General features: G+C 37.2%; 1 protein-coding gene across 2 annotated transcripts in view; it reads left to right on the forward strand.

The window, feature by feature from the left end:
* LOC103183241 (microtubule-associated tumor suppressor candidate 2-like) overlaps positions 1-19,010 on the forward strand; it is a 189,416-nt gene that overhangs the window by 101,839 nt on the left and 68,567 nt on the right. The window contains exon 5 of one of the 2 annotated variants that reach the window (XM_042334100.1): positions 14,076-14,231. In XM_042334100.1, coding sequence (XP_042190034.1) covers positions 14,076-14,231 — 156 coding nt within the window. Of the gene's footprint in view, positions 1-14,075; positions 14,232-18,981; positions 19,007-19,010 lie in introns of those variants that run through there. The other variant, XM_007900598.2, reaches the window with a different exon arrangement.

Genomic DNA, 19,010 nt, shown 5'->3' on the forward strand with positions numbered 1-19,010 from the left:
CTTCTGGTTACTGGAACATTTGGCATTTATACCACTCAGATTCGTTATTAAGGTATCCATTAGAAATATAGCACAAATCATTGTTTTATATATATTGTGTGTGAAAACATATTTAATTTATTGACACTTGCTTTCACTGAAAACAATCCTGTCTACAATACACAATGAACAAATGGGTAAGATCTTTTATTCAACAACAACCTCAGTCTCTTCACACTGGCCATGTGCACCCATATAATATAATTGAAATGTGTCCAACATCTACTAACATTTAATCACACTTAAATAGCTGACATTTAGTGTAAATCAGTAAATATTTAATCGATATTATTAAAAGCCAACATAAAGGGCAATTCAGAGGGAATATCTTCAACATATGACATACCTCATGGTCTTTTATGCTCCTTAAAGATCATCTGTATTCTTCTCAATGCGTTTTCCTAGGTTTATACCACAGATTATTTTCATCAGTGACATTGCTTATTCTGTTTCATGTGTTCTTGATGGTACATTCAGCAGTTTTCCATCAGCTAAAGCTGTAAAGCTTTGCCAGAGGAAATAGGCACTCAAACTCTTATTAGATAGACACTGCCTTTTCAGTGGATTTCTTATTGGATGATAAAAAAGAAAATATTTACATAACTTCTTTTTTGCATGTAGCTTGAGAGTGCACATCTGTGCAATTGAAAGCATAGGTCATGTCATTATAATGAGATTGTGTAGTGTATACACTTGTGGGCAGCTGTTTCCCACATTTTGGTTCTTGTCAACTCCTGGAAAGATCCTATTTATGCTATTTCAGTGGATAACATGGATTGTTAAATTATTGGGATTTTATATTTTTACATTTGGAGTATTTTGTTACTAGTTTGTAACACTAAAAGGGGACTACATACAGTTAATATTGATTGATTTAAAGATGCTAAATTGGTCTTTTCAATATAAGCAGAAGAAAATGAGGAAGAGAAGCTACCATTTTTGCCAGTTGATCCACTTTTTTCAATAGGTCTGTAACATTCCCACTCTTGTGGGCTCTACACCTATTTGAACCAATCACACGTAAAACTAAAAATATTTTTTTTCCAAACTACACAAGATACTTAAACAAACATAACTCTCAATCCAATGCTATGATCTACAGCCCTGAAAGGTTGTAGTTTACAAGTGACATTCTCATAGTCTAAAATGCATAGTATTGGATAGAGTGTTTGATTGTTATAGTTATCCTAATAATTTCAGTAATGTTCTTGAACACTTATTTCTCTCCTCCAATTTTTCTCCTCCGGTTACTTATAAGGAATACTCGATTTACTTCCTTATCTTCCCTTCCATCCTTCTCTCCTGAAGCCCATTGAATATATTTGGGTAATCCTCAAGGCTCTCTGCCCTCTTCTCCTTGCTTTATTGTTTATGTCTGAGGTTTATATTTTGCCGCCGTTCTCTGGGACTCCATCCCAGAATCCCTCTGCCTTGCCCCCTCCCACCCTTCAAAACCTTCCCGAAGACCTGTCTTTTCGACCGTGTTTTGGCTAGCTTCCCCCCCACAAACTCTCCTCCCCGTCCCCCAGTAAGGACTCCCAGTCACCTGCATGAAGTGCATTGAGGTGTCCTTCCGATATGAAAGAAACTATATAATTGATAGAATGCCGGTAAGGTTTTCAAGCATTGGAGATGTCTCAGTAGAGCCCGATTCTGTCCTCACTCAACTTCTACACTTGCACACTTTCCAGTAGAGGTCAATGGCTAGCAAATAGTAGCAGGAACCTTTCACAGTCAACATATTTGACATTTCTTCTAAATCTAAAAATCATTGTGTTTACCAATCCTAATATCTTCTAATGCTGTTTTTCTCCAAATTGGTATGAATATTGTGAATTGCAGGGCTCCACACAGAATAGATTCCTGTGGAAGTTTGATTGTCAAACAAATCTTCCCATCCTTGTCTCTCCGACTGATCACTATGAGTTGCACAACAGGGGCCTGGAATGACTTGTCATCTGATTTATCCCTTCCTACCTGAGGGAAATGTCCTGACCCCTGCCTTGGTAGCTGCCTGCTGAGATGAGGCACAAGACCTTATTTCACCAGTGTGCAGTAAAGTGCAAGTGAGAACCATTTCTGCTGTACCACCAGCCACTCTCCAATAAAATGCATCGAAAGAAATGATTTATCCTGTTACAGAGACAATGATATTTAGAGCTCCTGCAGGTTTTATGAGTGTCAGCTAATTGCACTGCACACTGGTAATGAGTCATGCAGCAGCTGCCATGCAGTAATGTTATTTCCCTATGTTCACATTATTTTACCATACTGATCTATTCTGCATTGACTGTGGCGCCAACAGTCATTTCTTAAGTTGATTTTACTGTTAGGACTCATATAAAATAAAAACGTAAGGCTCAAATTGTTTATATGGTAACCATTATTGTAAAACCAATTGAAGGTAGCTTGCCTGGCTTATTATATTTGAAGTCAAATACTGGAACTTATTTGTACCAAACTAGTCAATTGTTAAATAGTGAGGAATAAAATAATAGAGTTCAGAGCAAAAAAAAATAGAGAAAGCAGTAACAATTGTAATATTGTTAAATCGTGAAGTGAAGTGGGAAGTGTTGTGGAGATGGGCTTTTCAGATCCCAATGTAAGTGAGGTTGCTTGCAGCTGTAAGACATAAATTGTACCAGTATTAGTTATTTTTGTGCCATGCCTTCAATAAGCCATTGATGGATGACATTTTTCACATTGAGGCTGATAACAGGTGGGGTAAACTCTGAATATTGTGACGTGAACAAGCAAAATGGGAAACTGGTTAACTTCAGTATACATTACTTTAGTACTTCTCATAGTCAAAGGTCCAGTATTCCACTGCTTTATTGTTGATCTACAAGAGGTACTAATCTACACATTTAAAGAATTGTAACGAGGAAGAAGCAATTAATTTATTCCCAAGAAAACAGAATTATGCATGTCTGAGGAGCTACTGAAATGAATAGCCAGCTTCCTCTGAAAAACCAAAACCTTGGTATAAACAGATGAGTGTTTTTCTTCCTTTTGCAGCACAACTTATGGCTCTCTTAGAGAGCCCCTGGAGTGTTACCCTGGGGGCTATTCTTCTTTCTTTGCTAATTTTACTGAACTTGTTAGGAACTTATAAATAACCCAAATGAAATTTTACATTATAAATATATTTATATCATAAATACATAATTAAATTATGCATGTCTGCATTGTTAGCGTAAGCTAAACAAAAATCTTTGGATCACACTTCCTACTCTCTGCAGTCTGCTTTTATATTACACTCTGATGTACAGGTCTGCACTTACCAAATTGATGATTTTTCCTTTCAAGCAAAACCACATTTTAGCAGTTCAGGATTTTTGCCACCGACACAGATATTATGTGGATATTGAAAATTCCACTGTATACTATCTGCTTTAGTGCCCAGCTCACATGTAGTGATAAGAAGCAATCACTGACAACTTCAGTGGAATATTCATACATTTGCTCCTGCCTTGCAGTTATTCCTTGACCAAATACTTTCATCACAAGATCACAAAAGAGATATGGATGAATATCATAGAATCGTAGATTCTTCAGCACAGAAGGAGCCATTCGGTCCATCGTGCTCTTTGAAAGAGCTATCTAACTAGTCCCACTCCCCCGCTCTTACTCCATAGCCCTGTAAATTTTTCCTTTTCAAATACCTAGCCAGTTCCCTTTTGAAAACTACTATAGAATCTGCTTCCAGTATCACCAAATCTAAATCATAAAGTGTCAACACAAAGGATGGGATGAAAGACCCCAGTGATTATACAATGCATATAGCTCCCTCATAACCTTTAGGAGCTCCATGTGCAGGTAAATGTAGCACAGGTTGTGCACTGACAGTGGGAAATTGCATATCATTTTGTGCATTAAGCTTTCTGGCATGCAGAGCATCATCAAGGTTACGTGCAATTCAGATTAATATATTTTCCTATAAAGCATAGATGCACTGTTTAATTCGGCTCAACCTGCTGTAAATAACATATATAACAGTGGGATGTTAGCGCAGCAGACATGATGGAGAAAGTGGCCTCCTTCTGTGCTGAAATTGCTGACTATAATTCTAGGAATGCTATACGACTGTTGGTGCCAGCTCACTGGTTCATTTTGCTTTAGTAGAACAAAATTCGGAACTAGTCGTAGTAGTCTGCTGTTTATGTTTTGCTTTTAAAATAATTTCCACTGCATACAACTAATCCTTTTGTATGTAATGCTTTTACTCTATTTCCACAGTGCAAGCTAGTAATAGAGCTGGATGAGGGTTTCAGTTTCAATCTTATGTGTCAACTTGTCTCAGTTGGTAGCATTCATGCCATTCAGTCAGATGGTTGCAGTTTTATGTCCAACTTAAGATTTGAACTCATAGTTTGATTGACAAGAGCAGTATAGTAATGGGAAGAGTGCTATATGTTTAGAGATGCTCTCCTTTGAATGATATACTAAACTGAGGTCCTACATGCCAGTTCTCTGATGGATGTTAAAACATCCTCATGACACAGTTTGAAAAGAGAAGTTCCCTTGTGACCTGCCCAACAATCCTTCAACAACAACAGCAAATTGCATTTATATTGCGCCTTTCTATTGAGCCTCAGGAAAGTAGAAACTGTTCCTGTCCATGCCAGTGAACCATTCAAACTATGTGTTGCCTTTGTGTTCGACACACATCCTGCTGCTTCCAGAATATCTGGGCTGTTTCAGCAGCGAGACCTCGCAAGGATGAAATTCCAGGTCAAAGGTGCCCGGTCTGGACCGCACAGCATATTGTCTGTGCAAACATTGAGTCAGTAGGTAGGGATAGTGACAACATGCTTACAGAGGATGTCTGTTGAGCTCAGGCTGTTAATTTAATACCAGGGCACTTCCCATCAAGAAGTGAACTAATTGTTGCAGTTTAAATATGACCCTTTTCATAGATGTTAGAATGTCAGTTCAAGCAGGAAATATCCAATTAAACCATGTGTCTGATAGCTGAACAATACTGTGCAATTTACTACTGGCAATATAATATTTATTTTTATGGTTTAAAGACACTACTCCCAAAGCAGGCTTGTACCTTTCGGCAGGTAGCTCACTTCCTTGTAAAACTTGGACTCTGATATTTTGTGGTTTTGCTAACAGATAGGTGAAAGCAATAACAAAATCATTGTAATAGCAGCTTGTCCAGCCAGCAGCCCCCCATTTTCCTGATATATAGTGTTGTGGTTGCTTAGTTCACATTAATCAGTACAATACTACTTGAGGAGCAGACATTGTAGCGCAAAAACTATAGCAATAACTTTACATTTCTGCACATCACAATATTTATAATGATAAGTCGGAACCAAAAAACGGGGTCACTGCAGCTTGTAATCACTGCTATTCTAACTGCAACAATGCTGAATACAATAACATAAATACTTATTATTTTGAATTCAAAACAAATTTATTCCTTAAAAGATTCCATGAATACATTTCCACTATCTTGTGAATGAATTAATCGCCAAAAACACACATGCAAATAAGACCATCAGTGCAAGTATAGATCATGACTAGATTAAACATACTTAGGCTTATTAATCAAATTTTTTTTGTTTTGTTGTGCAGTATATTTGCTAAATGAGTGTTCCATTTGGATAAATATTTTGATTGACTGAATTGAATTGCCAAACTGAAGCTTCAGATGTTGGCCAGATTGAAACTTGAATGGCTTAAAAAGAATTGATAGCAGCTGTTATACATTCATCATTTTTGAGGGTCAGCCAGGTGTCTGAAACCTATGCGGAAACCTATCATCATGCTTAAGAGTATCCAAACCAAACTGAGAGTTCCATGAGATCTCCTGTACATAAATTCACAAAATATTTATTGGAAGAAATCCACACTCTTCCTGGAGGGACGCTTACCTAATTCTGGAGAGTATTGGGTATATGTTGGAAAGAACCACGGTTTAGAGACTCCAGAGAGTGGATCGGGGTTACTGCTGGAGTTTCACTCGCTAAAACTCTTTATTGTGAAAACTATCTGGCAAGCTTCCTGATGCTTGCCTGGGTAGGACCATTCTACCCATTAAGGCTTTGGTTTGCAAGGTTAACAGGAGCTGAGTAGGAAAAATCCCTCATGACTGTCTGCCCTTTCAATTCCTACCGATAAGCCAGGCTGGGTGTGGTGTCTTCCGCAGTGCCCTGGAGTACTGCAGACCCGCCTGGCACAGGAACTAGACCACCAAGACTGACACAGAGGGTGGGCTTAATTCTGATATTCCATTGTCAAAACATGTCACTTTGGAGCCAGTTCAGCTCTGAGAAAATCCTGCTTACCCCATCATAAGGAGGAAAGTCAGAAGTTCATCAATTGACATCTGACAAGCACATGTTTGAGCACCCACTGGGTAGATGACAGGTACCAAGAACTCCCTGCCAGATTCCTGGTGGGCAACACATCTCAGCATGAAATACGTGAGAGTATTATCACTATCTTGCTGTCCACAGTTCAGACATGCATCACTTCCCATGAGTGATTGTTCCACCAGTTGGAGACGCGGAGCTTGAGCTGCAGCTGCTTATCTCTCAACAAACAGCAATATTTGTGGTGAATTCCACTTTTACCAGAATTTATATAACAGATATAAAGCAGAGCGTTACCGTGGTATCACTACATGTTCATTTATCAAAATATAACGCTTGTGGATAGTGTGTACAACTCACTCTGACAATGATTTAATATAGGTTCTGGCTTTTGAATGGATTTGAATAAAGAGGTTTATACAAACCTGTTCACTGGATGATTAAAAAAATGTGTACTATAGGGTTGAAATTCTGGTAGACAAACATTGATAGAGTGCCAGTGAATGTTTTTATATTCTAGTTCAGTTGCACTGAGATATTTCGAGGGAGGCACTCGTCTGCCCCAGAACTGTGACGTGCGAAGCAGTGCAGAGAAAAGCAAGAAGGTTGATCCTCAGTGTTGCAGTCTAGTCATAATAAAGTGATATAGCACCTTTCATTTCAGGAGAAACTCTCAAAGCCCTTCACAGGATGTTATTGTAATCTGGAGTGACAGTAAAAATGTCTTCCAAAACACAACTTGTGTCTGAAAAAAGTAGAAATGTCATTGGTCTGTCGAGTTAGGAGTTTCAGCTCTGAGGTCCTCAGAAATAAAATGAGGTTGTTTAAATGGAGCCAGTGTGTGTTAAGATGTACTCAGTTTATCTTAACTGTTCTCTAAATATAAATTGGATAGCTACAAGCTAATAATAAGTCCCAATGAGACAACCTTCTTAATCAGGTGCGACCAGCGAAACCAGCCTAACACCAGTCCCATGCAAGTTCCTCTCCAAAGCAAATGTGAAACTTTTAGAGTTAATTTATTAATATATCTCTTAAATTGAGAGTTTAAACACAATATTGTTGCATTTCTTATTGCAGTACAACAGTCAGAAATTTTCAGAAATCCATTATTGACCATCAATTTTTAAAGTTCATGTATCTTAATATTTATTATTATTAATAATAATAACATGGTTCACATTCTCAATGGACATAAGGGTACTGATAATCCTCAGTGACCTGCAAGTTGTGGAATTTCCAGGTAACCAATCCCAATGTTGCTCTGTGCCCACAGGGTTGTAAGGGAAAAGTCCTAACAGCAGCTTATATGTCTGCTCTCTTGGATTGGCGCTGAGGAACCTACTGCACTGGGAGAAAACACGTTGCAAAAATAAAGGGAAGGGTGCAAGTGAATCTTTTTATGTAAGTGCCAGTGATAGAAACCTAAGAGATGCATTGCAGGAAATGAACTGAAAATCTCGTTCATCTGCCCTGTTGATGCCGAACCCTTGTTCTGTTCTGCTTGGACATTAAGGTGTTTCCTGAAAAGAACAAGATGTTTTTATTGCTTGAATGAATGGTTACCAGAAGAACTGTGATCTGGAAGATTACATTTGATTTATGTTGTAACTCTCTGTGGTGTATTTATTTGGGAAATGAGTTATGACAATTATCTTCAACAAATTCAGTCACAGTTGATTTTCAATGCAATATGCCCTGGAACAATAAACAAGAGGACCTAATAAATATGATATTTATCTAACTGATAAATCTTACAGAATAACAGCTGAGTTTAGTTATTTTGATGAGGGTGATTTTTACACAGAATGATGCCTGGAAGCAAGAAATTAATATTCATGACCCAATCAAAAACATTCTATTTCATTTTCTTAATCTTTTAATCAGTGGAAGCTGCAAAACATAAAACCTGCATGCCCCCATTTATTTGTACAGTATTTAAATTTAGATTTGTGATGGGCAACATCTTTCAAACAGACAGCAGAGCCTGTGCAAGTACAGTAGTTGCCGTGTCAGTAACATCTTTGTGTTCCACAATACTGTTGCTCCTTAATCCTGTGCGTAGCAGAGATAAAACTGCATTATCAGAATAAGATTATGAGGAGGTCTGGATAAAATTAATTCCCTCTGACCTATTTTGTCAGCTTTTGGCTTAAATAAACCAAATGGTGCAAAACCAGGAGAAATTGCTATTCTGTTTAATTTGGAAAATTTAATCCAGTTCTGATGAACCACAACAACTTGCATTTATATAACATCTCTCACACAGGGTAGCATCCCAGAGCACTTGACAGCGGTGGAGCACAAAGCCAAGGCAGGGGAGGAGAGAGGTGACAATAGGCACGGTCGAAGAGAAAGGTCTTCAGGCGCGATCTTCAGGCGCAAGAAGGAAGGGGCAAGGCGGAGGGATAGAGAAAGAGTGTTCTAGAGTTTCGGAGCATAATGGCTGAAAGCAGAGCCACCGATGGTGGATCAGGGGGCATGAGGGACGTGCATGAGGCTGGAACCAGTTGAACAGAAGCATTATTGCAAAGAAAAACAGGGTAATGAGTTGGGGAGTAAGCAGATTGGAGGTAGTTGCCAGGGTATGAGGGATTTGAAAACCAGCTTTAGGATCTTGTAATCAATCTGCTCAGCGATAGGAAGCCAGTGGAACCGAGCTGACACTGGTGTGATGGGAGTAAGGAGTTTAGTACAGGTGAGTATGCAGGCGGCAGAGTTTTAGATCAGCTGGATTTTGTGGATGGTGGAGCTGGGAAGACCAGTGAGGAGGGCATTTGAAGGAGGTGACGAACATAAAGACATTGTAAAGCAGCATAATTAAATGATTCACCTAGATAAGCATTATTGCAAAGAAAAACAGTGACCATGAAAGTGTAAAAACATGATTCTGTTGTATTGCACTTCCTTAGTAACTCTTTTGATGCTGTACTTGTAAGTAGAAAGTAGCTTTCCTGTTAAGGTGGTGCTGTTATTTCTAAAAATCAGTAACTCACTGGTTTCTGCATTAATCGCACATGAGCTGAAGATGTTTATATCTGTAGAATTTGTTTTTAACAGTCACTGAACACTGCAGCTTCTTTGTCATGCCTACGATGTATGATGTATCCCCTAAATAATGGTTTCAATCATTCCTTTTAACTTTCTTTTTAGCATATAGGACAAGAACAGACACCTTGGTATACTTGATCCTGGTATATTACAGGAAGTTGATGGCATCTGTCAAATTGACATGTTTTTTTACTTTTTATAACAACTAAACTATCCTCTGACAAAATGAGTATAGGCATAAACGTAACTGTTTTAGTGGCCACATTCTGTGTGTTTACTCGGTTGAATGTATGAAGTCAATGTTTTAAAGCAAATAGCCTAACATTTTTCAGAAAACAGAGCTGGGTTGTGTTAGAAAGTATGTTTAGTCTGAAGTATGCACAATAGTTGCTATTGGTGCAATTATTTCTGTAGGATGAATTCAAATTAGAGCAAAATGCATTTGCATTTTAATTCATTATTATCTTCAACATTGGCTTTCTTTCCGTACTTCATAGACAAGTACCAGTGGAAATTAGTAACTGAAATGTTAACTTGTATATGCAAATCTAAACAAGCGGCAACTGTATACATATACAATGGATTCCTTTATAATTCATTATTTGAGAGCCCATTTCAAAACAGGATCACTGTTCATGAAAAAATCACAAAAAATGTTGCGTGAGAAAGACTTATAAAGAGGGGTATTACTAGGGAGTGGGGAGAATTGACTGTACCAAACAATACTTCAATTAATTCCTAATAATAATAGTAATAATAATCCTTGTATTTGATGTAGCGCCTTATCATATCTTTGAGACGTTTCAAAGCATTTCACAGATTATACTGTAAAGTGAATTGACTGTATATTTTGTGAGCAACATGCGGCAGCCAATTGCACACAGCAGTGTCCCACAAACAGTTGTGAATTGAGTGACCAAATTATTATTAATTTTTTTGAAGGGATTATTGACCCTGGAAAAGCGATCCGTTAATTGACTAACAATCGGGTTCATACTTACTGCTAGGTAAACAGAGGCGTGTGGATTAAGGAAACGTGCGAACGTTTCACCCTGCTAGGGAATCAAACCCAGGTCCTCTCGCTTGTGAGGCAAGTGCTCTAACCACTAAGCTGCAGGACTCCACAAAGAATTCTTTATAAAGGCTAGATAAGTGAACATAGCAAACATTATGTCTGTGTCAAATGCACAGATTTATGGGCTCAAATCTATGTACTTTATACTCATTGATTGCCAAGTTAAGATTGGAACTATTATAAAAGTTCCACAATATATTAGATACAATCAACTGATAACATAGCAACACGCATTGCAAATAAAGAACCCATATATCCTCATGATCAAAACACGTGCTGAGACTTTGCTGAGTGCTGTTTGAATTATCTGAAGGATACAATTCAATAGGTTAAAGGAGCAACTACAATGTGAAGGCCAGCAAGTAAAATCCCAGTTATGTATAAGTAATTAATGAGTAGGTGCTGATTATTGGTGACGGAAGGATAGTTTTAATCTGACACCCAACAATTCAGGTAATGGGTCCACAATACACCTCTTTTATCTTTTACAGCATCATAGCAATTACATTGCTGGCCAGGTTCTAAAATCAGCGTAAAGACCAATGAGGATAATCTGCAGTATTCGAGGGATGTGCTATTAAGAATAACTGGACAATCTAGTCTTTTCAGTCTTGAAAAGAGCACAATCAAAGAGGACCTTATAGAGGTATATAAGAGGTTAATTGGGATTAAGAAATTAAACCAGAATAATGCCGTCAACTATGGAAGTCACTTGGATGAGGTAGAACATGTTCAGGGTTATGAACATTAATTTGAGAGCAGACACCAGAACATATTTTTTTATAAACAGGGAAATTACCAGGAAAGGTGGTGGGGGATGCATACTGGACATGTTTAAGGCCCTCTTGCTGCCATGGAAGCCTGGTACAGTGGATATTGTTCTATGATTATTCCCCATTGTAGTTAATCAGTGGGCAGTACTGATGGTTATCTTTGCAGTCATGAGAATTCTTCAGCAAGTCATGTCTAGTGTTTCTGTCCAAAGGTAGAACGGAATTATCATAAGTTTAAAGTACAATGTTCCTATCAACAAAAGTATTCAGCAAAGTTTTTGCACCTTATTTATCTGTTCTTCTTTTCTTGAAGTGTTTGATCATGCTGGTCTACAGTTCTATCTGCTAGAATCCTGATTGACATTTCCATTGGTAACTGAGGGGACTCAAAACCAATGCTAATGTCCTACCTTTAGAAAACCCCAGTCTCCTTTCACCCTCATATCTTTTCAACATTCCAACCATCTATCAACCTACCCTCCACTATTGCAAAGCCCAGCCTCACTTCAGTCTCAAGCTTCTCAAATTCTCAGTCACTTCTTCCCCCTACCCCCACCTTTTCAGTCTTTACTCACCCTAACCTTTTCGAAGTTGCAGCCTCCTCTCAATCCACCCTTTACAGGAATCCAGTCTCCTCTCACCCAAAGCTCTAAATTTTCAGGTGCTGGTTTTGTTCTTATCCTGCCCTCTTGCCTAAGCTCTTTGAACCTGTCTTTAAGATATATTACAGTAAATGGGTTTGTGGAAAATACAGTAGTTTTCTCAACATTTCAATGCATTGTAAATAATGTCTTAGAAGAACACATTTCACTGTTTGTTCCACTATTTGTAAAACTAAAATATTGGAAATGTGATACTCCAAAACACGCAGTCATTCCACTTTACAATATGTAGCACTTTGTGGGGGTACTCCTGGCATGAAAGATGCTATACTAAATGCAAGGATTATTATTACTGAAAAACAATCTTGTAAAAATAAGTTTGATTTTTGATGATCTTTCCACATGTATTAACAAAAATCCTTCCTGTCAGTGGAAATTGCTATAATATATTAAAGAGCAGCTTTGAACATGGACAGTTACAATGATCCTGTATATTGTAGTGCTTTTCTGTGATAATTTAGTCCATTACTCCATAAAGATGTCATTCATTTCCCACAACCTTTGGGTATAGTATAATTCTGTCACTAACAACGTGCTGTTTGGCTGGCTTCCAAGTACTGCATTACACCATAGCTTCCCATTAATGTTTAAAGATAACATTAAAGCCTACTAATAAATTAAAGTTTTGTGCACAAGATAAGTGGAATTGCTGGGTCAATACACTTCACCTATGTTGTATTACAGCTGTTGCAAGCTAAGTATTTCATGTATTATAGCAAAATATTCACTCTGAGAATGTCTCACAAGTAGCAAAAAACATGACCTGAAATGTCAGAGGTTTCAAACCAGTAGCTCACTAACAGATGTAACCCTATCCCTGTGAATATTAGGTAAATGTTGACAAAATAAATTTTTAGTAACTTAGATGATATTTGTTTTTCTTGTTTTCATTTTATGAAATTTCTTATATTATTCTTAATTTTAATACATTAGAAATTTGCCGTAATTGCACCCCACTAACATGATGAGTTTGTTGAGGTTGCGTTTCGCTCACGAAGTATACAGTCAATCCACTGTACAGAATATCCTGTGAAGTGCTTTGAGACGTGTTGAAGACGTGATAAGGCACTATACCACCCATCTTTATTATTTTCATTTCAGCATAATGTCAAAATTTCTCCATCCATTTGCAGATCCCATCAGTGAATTTCCATTATGGTTTTACTGCGGTTTTACTCCCCTGATCTTTCCTCCCACTCAAAATATACCAAACTACAATATTTTGCTTCTTCCTACACTTTGTTGCAATGAAATCAAGACTCAACGACAACTTGCATTTATATAGCACCTTCATGTGGGGTAGCATCATAGAGCACTGAATAATTGTGTAGTTTGGCCCTGAGCCGGTGAGAAAGGGAGGTGACCTTAGGCATGGTTGAAGAGGAAAGTCTCAGGTCTTCTGACTCAAACTTATTCTTTCATATGACGTGAAGACTGTAGAACCTCTGCCCTTCCTCCAACAATCTGCAGCCTTTTAAAACCCAGATTTAGCATTACTGAATCACTTATATTTCATCTTTTTCAATCTTGATATTCTCCTGTGCTATGCACCTTGATCCTTCATCTAGGTGTGTCAGTTAGAAAAATAATTTTGCTGTCTTTATATTATTGGAGCAAAGCCACTTCTATATCAGTAGTATTATAGTTATGTGGAGTAAGAAGCCTGGTTTACACATGCTATTCAGCAGCAAATTGAATTAGTACCTAATAAAACAAACAATATAGGTATTTTGCACATGCGCCTTTTAGTAGTTTACAATAACAGAATCAGGTGTTATTTTTTAATGTTATTAAAGAGCTGTTATATGATTTTTTAAAATTAACTTTTAAGTACAGTTTGTTGAATATTCATGTACTGTAAGTGGTTTCAATGGACTACGAGAGAGTGAATTCAGAGTGATTTATACAACAGAACCATTTCACTGCCAAAGTAACATTGTCACAATAATTCATCATCATATGTCAGTATTAGTCAAAGTAATTCAGATTTAATTTTCAAAATATGAATTTGAGAACTTCTATCTGTGTAGCTTTATTAGCTACTACCAAGGTGGATCATTTGAGTTGGATGAGGGTGTTCCACTTCAGCATATTATTCTATTACATTTGTGTGAAACTGCAATGATCTTGTGGTGGAATTCTGCAGGTTCTGGCAATGGGATTGAAGAGAAGACCAGTTCAAAGGTAGGAGCCACAGTCAGTGATGTCCCCAAGGGTATCAATAAGACTGGACTGCAGCCGCCAACCACTGTGCCAAACCGTTGGAGTTTACTTCCAGCACCTAAAACTACCGCAGCAGCAGGTGAGTGCTCATAACCTTTAATCAAATAAAATACCTGGAAGTACCTGCTTACATACTGATATAATTTCAGTGAAAGCAGATAGAAAGATCAGAAAGAATGAGTACTTCAATAAAGGTGTATAAAGACCCATTTGAGCTGACATTAATGTGTATTATTATAATAATAATAATAATAAGCCTTGCATTTGAGGATATCTCAAATTGTTTCATAGGATATAGTAATACTGTATATACAGTACTAATAATAGTTACATTTGATATAGTGACTTTCACATTGGGTGGATATCTCAAAGTCCTTCAAAGAATACTGTCTACATTGTCTACAATTCATTGTCTACTATCTGGACCACACTGTATAACTACGAGTTAGTTATTTCTTGATTATTGCAATAGTCAGAAATCCATACTAACTCACACATCAACTTCTACCAACAGCTTGTGTTTTCAAGGAATGCAATCAAAGCAACAACAACAAATAGCATTTATATAGCACCCTTCATTTCGGGAGGACGACCCAACATGCTAGACAGTCGAGGGTTTGCACATAAGCAGCATAAAATGCACTGGGGTAGCAATTCCACCTAGGTCTGTGTCCAGCGCCTTGGGACGTCCTCCCAAGGTGGAAGGCGCTATACAAATGTAATCTTGTTGTTGTTGATTTACTCTGTTTATGTAGAATTTCAGAGTGTTTAGAATTTGGCAAATTCTTAAATACAGTCTTAATTTAAGGATTGTTTTCTGCAAGTTCCTATAACATAAAACTAGCTTCAAAATTAAAACTGTATTTAAGAAATACTGAAAAAAATGGAGTAAATCTACATACACCCAGGTAGAATATCTACCCCAGTTTTGTTTTAAGTTAGCTATTTGGTTTTCAGATGAGGCACATTCTGGATTCATCTAGGTCCAGAAAGGATTCTGTCTGTGTTTCCAGTTACGATGCTTGCTGATAGATTCTGTAATTGGCAACAGGGGAACTATTCTTCGCTTATCGTTAAATTTACCGACCTTGCCTTTGTTTGACTGTAATGAGATTTCTCCATTATAAGCACACACACGCCAAGGTCGGTAAAATTTATCATGAAGTGGGTAATAAGAATAATTTCTCTTCTGCTCCTCCTACCATTGTTCAGCTTTCCAAGGAACCTGTTAGTGGGCTGAGGAAATTGAAGTATCTTCTACCAGAGACAAATATTTATAAAATTATTTTTAATCTAACATATATAGTATAGTATATAGAAATATATATAGTAATATAGTATTTTATGTTGAAAATACTTTTGCAGCTCCTTCCCATGATAGCCTTAAGATCATTTTGTCATTTTGTTGCGGGTTGAGTGGTCCTAGCTGGGCAAGCAACGGGAAAGCTTGCCAAACAGTGCTATCAATGGCAAACTATGCGGTTTGAGCTGATTAGACTCCAGCTGTACCCCAACGCTCCTGCCAACCTGCGCATAATACTTTCCAGAATTAGGTAAGCAGGGTCCCTCCAGAGAGAGAGAATACAATTCCATTCCAACAATCTATCTTTGAAATTTCCATGTGAAGGAGCATAGAGTTCTCAGTTTGATTTGGATACTCTTAAACATGGTGATGGGTTTCCGCATTTGTCAGACACCCGATTAATCAAGAAAAATCATTTTGTTTCATTCAATCAAGACCTCACTATAGTTTGTGGCTCTTTCATAAAAACATGATCTCTCGCATACTTTTATATCATTGGTTGGGACTGAAATATATATTAGAAACTTAGGAAAGTCTCTGTGTTACCTAAGTATGTCTACTAATCAATAGGCTGATAAATGTTCACGAAATACAGAATCAAGATTAAATATCAAAAATAAATGCAGTGAAGTGTTAGGAGCAAATATAAGGTTATTTTTGACATGGTCACTATTCACCATTAAATTGATATTTAATTCAAAAGGGGGATATTAGTGCTAGTTTGCAGACACCAAATATCACAAGGATTCATTGACCAACTAGAGAGATCTATTTTATTACCATCCATAGGGCAGCTTGATTTATGTTACTTGGTTCAAACTGCTCATACGCATCTAAGCTCAGGTAAGATGTCTGCCAACCTGACTTAGATTTTTAATACTATTAAAGAATCATTTAAGAAACCAAGTGTTAAGACCACATCACTCTCACACAGATGTAAACTGATCTGCACACTGTTACTGTGCAAGTGTGACCACAGACTTGTCACTTTTTGTTAGTTTTTGCCACATTGCACAAATTGACAAACAAATGGTGATTTAAAAGAGATCTTTATTTTTCAGACACATAATATATCTTTCTTTGAAATTTCCATGCGTAGGAGCATGGAATTCTCAGCTTGGTTTGGCGAGCATATAATGAACAAAATATAAAACAAAAAACAATAGAGTTATTTCAGATTTCACTTCAATAAGTAACCCTGACTGACAACTGACAACTGACTACCCTGTTTCCTACATGTAAGATTAAATAGCTCCTTCGTTCTGAGCTGGAATTCAGCCTTTCCACTGTAATTCAATGGTACTGGAATCAGCCCTCACTTATTATATCAAGGAAATGTATCATTTCTTGCACTTAAGGAACAGCTAACTAGGGAATTCCTGAGACTGCGATCCAGCCCAGCCAAGGGGTATTCGAAGCAGTGATAAAGCTGACAAAGGCAATATTTAAATGTTAGAATATGGAAAATGTAATGAGGACATAATTCTTTTTAACAATAATTTTTAACACCTTAATCAGGATTTAACAATCAATATGATAATCAATATATCAAAATGATCAAATAAAGAATAGAACAATTTGTTAACAATAGTAGTCCTTATTTGATATTGTGCTTTTCTCTTCAGGAGAACATCTCAAACTGCTTTGCAGGATATTCTATAATAATAATAACAATCCTTGCATTTGATTTTGACTATTTTGGAGGCAAACACAGGAGCCAATTTGCACATAGCAGTGTCCCACAAACAGCCATGATGCCAATTTTATTTGCCAAGAGAGAATCTTCCTTCTCTTTTCAATTGTCTTATGGTATGTTTAACTTCCACCTAAACAGACCGGTGGACCACGATTTAACTTCTCATCTGAAGGATGGCGCACTCGCAGCACTGTATTTTTGAAAGACATGCAGGTTCAGAGATGTTAAGTAGCTACACTCTCTTCCCACTAGGGCTACTAAAATGTCACACAAATGAAATTAATGATGCCAGATAACACAAAAATGTTACTTTAGATATTTTAGGTCAATAGAATAAATTGATATGGTGCCAAAATTATTTTTATAATAATAGTAATTCTTACATGTGGTATAGTGCCTTTGACCCTGGGAGGACGTCCCAAAAATCTTCACATGATCTAATGTAAAGTGCAGTGACAATGTGATTTGTGGGTGAGACTTGATTCAACTTCACTGCTTAACCTAAATAATCTAGGATTTAACAGTGATGTGCTGCAATTACAATTGCCACAAAACACACAGTATAATCTGAATTTTAGTAAAGGTTTGCAACACTTTTTACATGTCATGTTTCTTTCACAGTATTATTGATTAGGGTGCTCATGTGCCATATAACACCAGCATGGACTAGTTGGGTTGACTGCTCCTTCGGTTACCCTTCTACCCTTACCCTCCCTGCCCTCCACCCTCCTGATCCCAATCCCCAGCTCGGTTCCAAATCCTGACTGTCCAATACCTTGAGATGTTCCTGTTGAATGGTCTGTTTCCGTACCATATCCAGACTTTAGGTGCCAAGCCAGTATTGTAAAGTGTCTTGGGATGTCTTCCTGACATAAAATGTGCTATATAGAACCAAATTTGTGTTCTATTATTATTACCTTTCAGCATTTCCTCAGTGTAATTCTTGAAAAATGCATAATAGAGAATGTAAGCCCATACTTACCGAGGTCTGATATGCAACAATTACTGATGATATTTCTGAATAAGACAAATGAATAGGGGCTCCATATGTCACACCAACTCAAGTAACTGCTCTGAAACTAGATTGTATGAGAACGGAGTTCCTGTAGTCAGCATGACATACTTCTGGTTTCTTTATTAATGGATGTAATTTGTTGCGGTTATAAGGAATCCCATTAGAAATTGTTGTATGTTAGACACCTATTGTGTAGGAATTGAATGTAAAATTTAGGGCTGTTCCTGTGCCCTTTTAGTTGAAGGTAATAACGGGAGTGTTGAAGATTTAGGGCTGTTCACCTCTTATATTAAGATTTTTTTTGCAAGCCTGGAAATTGTTGGTATAATATTATTATGATATTAAATGGGATACATTCAGTGGAATGAATAGGAAAATATGTGGTATTTGGGAATTATAAAAAGCTCATATAAATCAATTTTTAATAAGTATTTCTTTGCATTTATAATTTTCCATCATGTTTTATTGTTGTAATTATCCCTTGTCAGCTTTGAAACAAATCCCTACATACCACTGAACTTTCTAGAATCCTATTAGAGCTAGTTCTGTAGGTATTTGTAAAATAACGGCTGTTTGAAGTGCTAAATCAATTGTCCATGACTGGTAAATGTAATTAGCTGCTTCATTATTTACTCTGCTGCTTTTATATTCCCTTGTACTGGGGAGATAGCTGCAGAGCCAACCAGTTCAGATAGCACTGTTATCAAGGGACACTTCAACAGTTGGAACAACATGTTTGACTTGACATTTTGGTGCTGATAACAGCACAATTTTTAAATTACTTCTGAGGATTAGACGTTTGAGGTTCTTCCACTGCATTACAAATCAAAACCTCTTAATGTAA

Source organism: Callorhinchus milii, unplaced genomic scaffold, assembly GCF_018977255.1.
Source record: "Callorhinchus milii isolate IMCB2004 unplaced genomic scaffold, IMCB_Cmil_1.0 Scaffold4, whole genome shotgun sequence".
NCBI classification, from domain to species: Eukaryota; Metazoa; Chordata; class Chondrichthyes; order Chimaeriformes; family Callorhinchidae; genus Callorhinchus; species Callorhinchus milii.